General features: G+C 44.4%; 1 protein-coding gene across 1 annotated transcript; it reads right to left on the reverse strand.

The window, feature by feature from the left end:
- Nucleotides 1-3,996: 3,996 nt before the first annotated feature.
- On the reverse strand, nt 3,997-5,031 carry TMEM271 (transmembrane protein 271). The gene has a single exon (XM_044285643.1). The coding sequence runs from the start codon at nt 4,957-4,959 to the stop codon at nt 4,090-4,092; it is 870 nt and encodes a 289-aa protein (XP_044141578.1). The 5' UTR covers nt 4,960-5,031; the 3' UTR covers nt 3,997-4,089.
- Nucleotides 5,032-5,341: the final 310 nt, after the last annotated feature.

The following is a 5,341-nucleotide window of genomic DNA, read 5'->3' on the forward strand; positions in this document are numbered from 1 at the left end:
CCCACGCTGTAGACAGCTGTTCCTCCTAGCCCCCTTTTTTTGCATATACGCTTGGCTTGGACGAGTGTGCTTGTGTTCTCACTGGGTACAGAGGAGTAAGCTTCTGCCAGGCATCTCCATGCGACCAAAAGAATTTGGCATGTTGAAATCCATCTGCGTGATCATACAGAAAAATATGTGTATGGGCCAGCTTTAGCAATATAACTGACAGCTCATACATTCACGCTCTTAGTTTAGGCTTAGACCTATATCGTTATTTCTAGTGATGAGGGAAGTTTTAAAATATCCGATTCAGCTGTTTCACCGAACTTCGACAAGAAATTCGATTTGTTACGAATTACTTTGTAACTAATTGCATTTGGAGCAGGCATAATGATGGAGAACGGCGATCGTGCTGCCCCCGTCATTTAACCCCTCAAATGCTACGTTCAAACCTGATCGCGGCATCTGAAACTCACATTCAACCTAATCAGGGGTTAAAACAAAAACAAAAATACATACTTAGCTCATCCATTTGATCACTGAGAAACAGTCGCGGCCATCAGCACGCGTGAGAATTGTCACATTTCCTCAATCAAGGTGGCCGCGATGGCCTCTCCAGGATGAGGTGAGTATGTTTTTTTTTTACCACCATTTCAGTAAAAAAAAAATGTTACCACAATACGCCAAGAAATTCGGATTTGTTGCAGATCAAATTTTTCCTGCAATTTGGATCGAATTCTACTTTGTTAATTTTGATTCGCTCAACACTAGCTATTTCCACTGTTCTATTCTGTCATAGGAGCAGAACAACTAAAATATCAGCAGTACCTCAACTGTCCTATGACAGATACTTACAGTGCCTGGTGGATCCCACTGATTACAATGGGGCCTTTTGGGTTCCCATCATGGGGTTGTGCTATGTTGTCCAGAATTTTTGAGAGAATTTTAGATGGAGCCTCCAAACAGTGAACGAAGCCTCACTTGCAGTATGTTTTTTTCTCTTATCTAATTTGAGCTCATTCAAAAATGGAAAACAAAATGACATCTGTTTGTGCTAGATTGCATAAGTTTTAATCAAAGGATCATAAAGGATTTTATAAAAAAAATAGGCTTGAATGAATTTCGGAAGGCTAATAAAGCTGATGGATGCACCTTAACATGACTTCAGCCCAATAGAAATGAACAGAGCTGTGTCATATGTTCATGCCATATAAGCAACTTGAAATAAATTGTACTAAATAAATAAATACATAGGACTTGTCAAATTCAGTTTTTCTTTCTTTTTGGTTTACAAAAAACATACTGCAAAAAAATATGTCTACCCAGCCTTAGCCCTGAGGCTACACTTTAACTTTGTAGTGCATCTTTCTAATTTAACCAGTGGCAGCTGCAGTATACAGAGTCTAAACAATTCTATGCAACCTAAAGGGAACCTGTCACCATGAAAATGCAGTACAATCTGTAGGCAGCATGTTATAGAACAGAAGGAGCTGAGATTGACATATAGTTCCAAATATTCAATATAACTTGCATTTTTTCATTTTAAGAGGGATCTGATTCATAGCACTCCCGCTAATCAGCTGTTGGAAGGGGTTGCGACTCTCTGGTGAGTGTTGCGTCCTTTTCCTCAACCCTTGACATTATGTCCATGGGTCACATGGCCTTTGTCCAGCTCTGTCCCATTCAAATGAATTGGTTTGAACTGCAAAACCAAACGCAGCAGCTAGGCAATGTACAGTACTGTACTTGGTTTACTATGAGAAGGCTGCAGATGGAGGTGCTGAGAGTCAGCCATCATCAATATTTAATTTCCAGGCTTATCCAAGACTAATAAAGACCTCCCAGAGTGTCCGACCCACAGTGGTTATCATACTTACCTGGTCCCCACCGCTGATTTGCTGTCTGTCACTCACAGGCCAGCTCTTCCTCCCCCTGCAGCGCTGACAACAACATCCGTCGATGCGGGATGGGCTGGGGTGCAGATGCGCATGACTGCTGCAGCCAATCACAGGCCCCAGCGGTGATCTGCTTCAATGCGTTACTTGACCAGTTGTCATGAAGAAAGCGGAGCAGGTCATTGCTGTGGTCTGTGATTGGCTGCAGCAGTCACCTGTCCCCCCCATCGACGGATATTGTTTTCAACACTGTAGGGAGAGGAAAAGCCGGCCCAGGAGCGATAGACAACTAACCCAGCGCCGGGGACCAGTTAAGTATGATCACCACAGTGGGCCGGCTACTCTGGAAGGTCTTTATTAGTCTTGGATAACCCCTTTAAAGAGTCCAGTAGATGTGCTATTCAGTTAATCCATGTATAACTGTGCATACAGAGAGAGAGAGCTGTAAGTCACTACGTAAGAAAGTCCACTGGATGACCCAGAATATGTAGGAATTAAAATGAAAAAACAAAAAACAAAAAAAAAAACAAAATGTGTTATACTGAATATTTTCCAACAAAACAGAATAATCTTTTCATCTCCTCCAGCTGTATAACATGATGCTGGCTGATTGGAGTAAATGGGGCAGGTTCCCTTTAAAGTATTCCTCTGCACTGCAGCTGTGGCTTGAAAAATTGCACTACAGAAAGGCAAAGTGTAGAACAAGGGTTTCATACTTGCCACTCAATGATGCCAAAAAATTCCAGATAACCTTTCCACCATTATTTACAGACTAAGCAGTCAATAAGGATCTTACCAACAGCCTGGTTAAAGGGGATGTTTGGTTGTTGGGGACCAACTGCTTGGGTGCCTGTTCTTGGCAGAGAAGTGACCATGCATGTGCAGTCACCCTCCATTAGAGGCTATGAGAGATATGAAAACAACAGAATGATGGCTTGAAATCCTGCACATTTCAACAGCCTGTGTTGGCATTGCACTGACAGAATGTAGATGCCTGTATTCTGCTGACAACACCTGCATGACAACAACAGGCTACTGAAATGTCCATGGCCTCAGCAGGCTTCAGGTTCAGCAACGTAGACAAGTCTGATTATGTCATAAAGTAAGGAATTGGTAGTTATGCGGTTTGGTAAGATAATCAATCAACTAAACTGAACAGTGAAAGGATAAACTAAAATCTGCCACTTACTGCATCACATACAGGTGACTATGAGATCATTGATCACTGATGACCAAAAGAGTGACATGAACGCTGTTGGTTCATCAACCTACATGCTGGAACTGAGGCCTGAAACAGCGCTGTCCAAGCCCCTGACTCCTACAAGTGTCAAAGTGTATTTAAGCATCTGACTCCAGCATTAATTCTGGGAACCACTTCACAACACATCTGAATAGTTCAGCCCACATAACATGTGATTAGCTGCCAAGCCAACAAAGACACAGACCTTTATTAACTCATTCTGTGCTGCGAGGACATAAAACAGTATCTGCAGAACCAATATTGCTTACACCCTCCTATGGACGTCCACCTTGATTCCCAGTCTACTGGTCTTTAGTGCATCAGTACCCCCAAACCATTTCGGCCCAGCTAGTGCCAGAAAGATTTGTGCAATTTGTCCATATTTAGCTTTTTTGAGATGAAAAAAATGAAAAAGAAATGATTTGATGATTCATTAATAGGGAAAAAAATTGTAGGAGGATTGACATTACCAGAAGCATTTACTGATAAAATCTTGAGATTTGATAAAGATGAGTAATCTCATCAGACATGGAATAAAAAGCCTATTTATACTGACATAATAATTTTGTAGCTAGACACTGTAACCATGGCAATAGTGACGAATACCAAAATTTAGATATTCACTGGTATGACAAAATAAATGTGAAGAGGAGGAAGTACTGATCCATACTCTTTTCCTCTGACTCCATACATGTAAAATAAATTATCTCAATAGGAGTCAGTGAAGACAGTGCATCTCTTGGGACCACCAAGTACACACATTTTCACATGCACACACATACACACACCAGTCAACATGTTGTAGCTTTCACCCCTTACCATACATTGGTTATGAGCATTATCGGAACACAACCATTTAGATACAGTGTGGTAGTCCTTGTGTAGTATGTCCCTGTCCCGTTTTGCAGGCATCAATGATTGTCAGTGCAGATCATGGAGCAAAAAGGTCTCTGTACAGAAGTCTAGGTGATGCTATGTGGTGGTTGTGCTGCTGCTGCTGCACATTTCAGTAGCAGGGTAAATTTCATCATATGGAGGGGGTTGCTCATTAGGTAGCGGGTAACAGTAAGGGTATGATGGATTTAAATCGGGGTCCATTGGGGAATAACCAGGGAGCTCTAAAGAGGGATGGCCACCACAATGTACTTCCACCCCTGCTTCATCAAATAAGTGGAACACCCCAACATTGATATAGGATACAGTTTGGAACGAGAAATCCCCAGGAGAGTAGTCATGCTCTTCATTAGAGAAAATGGAGCCCCTGTGCTGCCTTTGGAAGCGCCTTCCCCCACATCTCCTTCGTCTCCTGCGGCGCTGCTGGGAGGATTTGTAGTTTTTTACGAGCAACAAGTTGATGAGCCCCAACAGACACTCCAGGGAGTTGAAAATGGTGGAAATGACCAAACCCCGCTGGTAATCCTTTAGTTTCTGGCACTTGGTGGTACTGCTGCTTGCTCCAGGTTGTTGCAGGCAAAAGTGTGAGTACTTCCGCTCCACAAGTGACACAGTATCCCCATCTATCACTGCTCCAGCAAAGGCGCTCAACACTCCCAACATGAAAACCAGCACGCCGAGGAGGAGGAAGTTCTGGCTGCCAGGTTTACTCTCCCCTGATGCATCCTCTCGGCAGCAAAGCAAGGCAGAACCCAACAGAGAAAGACCGGCTGAGAGCAATAACCCGGAGTAAAAGGCGCCAGCAGCTGTACCCAGGCGGAAAGGCTCACCCTTTAGCTCAGATCCCAGAGAGAAGCACTTGAGGCCCACGGCAGCAGCACTCAGGGCGCAGGCAAGCAAGAAGCAGCTGGACAGCGCAGCGCAGGCTCCCCGGACACCCCACTTCATCCTCCGCGCTGGCCTCTCTTCCTCCAGCACCCCCTCCTCTCCTTCTCCTCTTCCTCCTCCTCCTGTGCTCCGGCCGGCTCTCTATCCTCATCCTCCCGTGTCCTCCTCCCCAGCTGCCCTTTCCAGGAAGGAGGTGGTGGGGTCTTGAGAGGACATGCTTTAGGGAGAGAGCTTGTAGAGCTGCATGCACCAAGGCTCAGCCGGCGTATCTTGGGTTGCCGAGTCCAGTCAGCAGCAACAGCAGTTGTGGTATCATGCAGCAGCACGGATTTCTCTCACTGCACCTTCTCTGCCTCTGCACATTGCATTATCTCATTGCTCTTAGAAGAGAATTAAATATTGATGTGCGAGAGGGGGGAATACAGGCAATGTGCAAAGGAAT

Source organism: Bufo gargarizans, chromosome 1, assembly GCF_014858855.1.
Source record: "Bufo gargarizans isolate SCDJY-AF-19 chromosome 1, ASM1485885v1, whole genome shotgun sequence".
Taxonomy (NCBI): domain Eukaryota; kingdom Metazoa; phylum Chordata; class Amphibia; order Anura; family Bufonidae; genus Bufo; species Bufo gargarizans.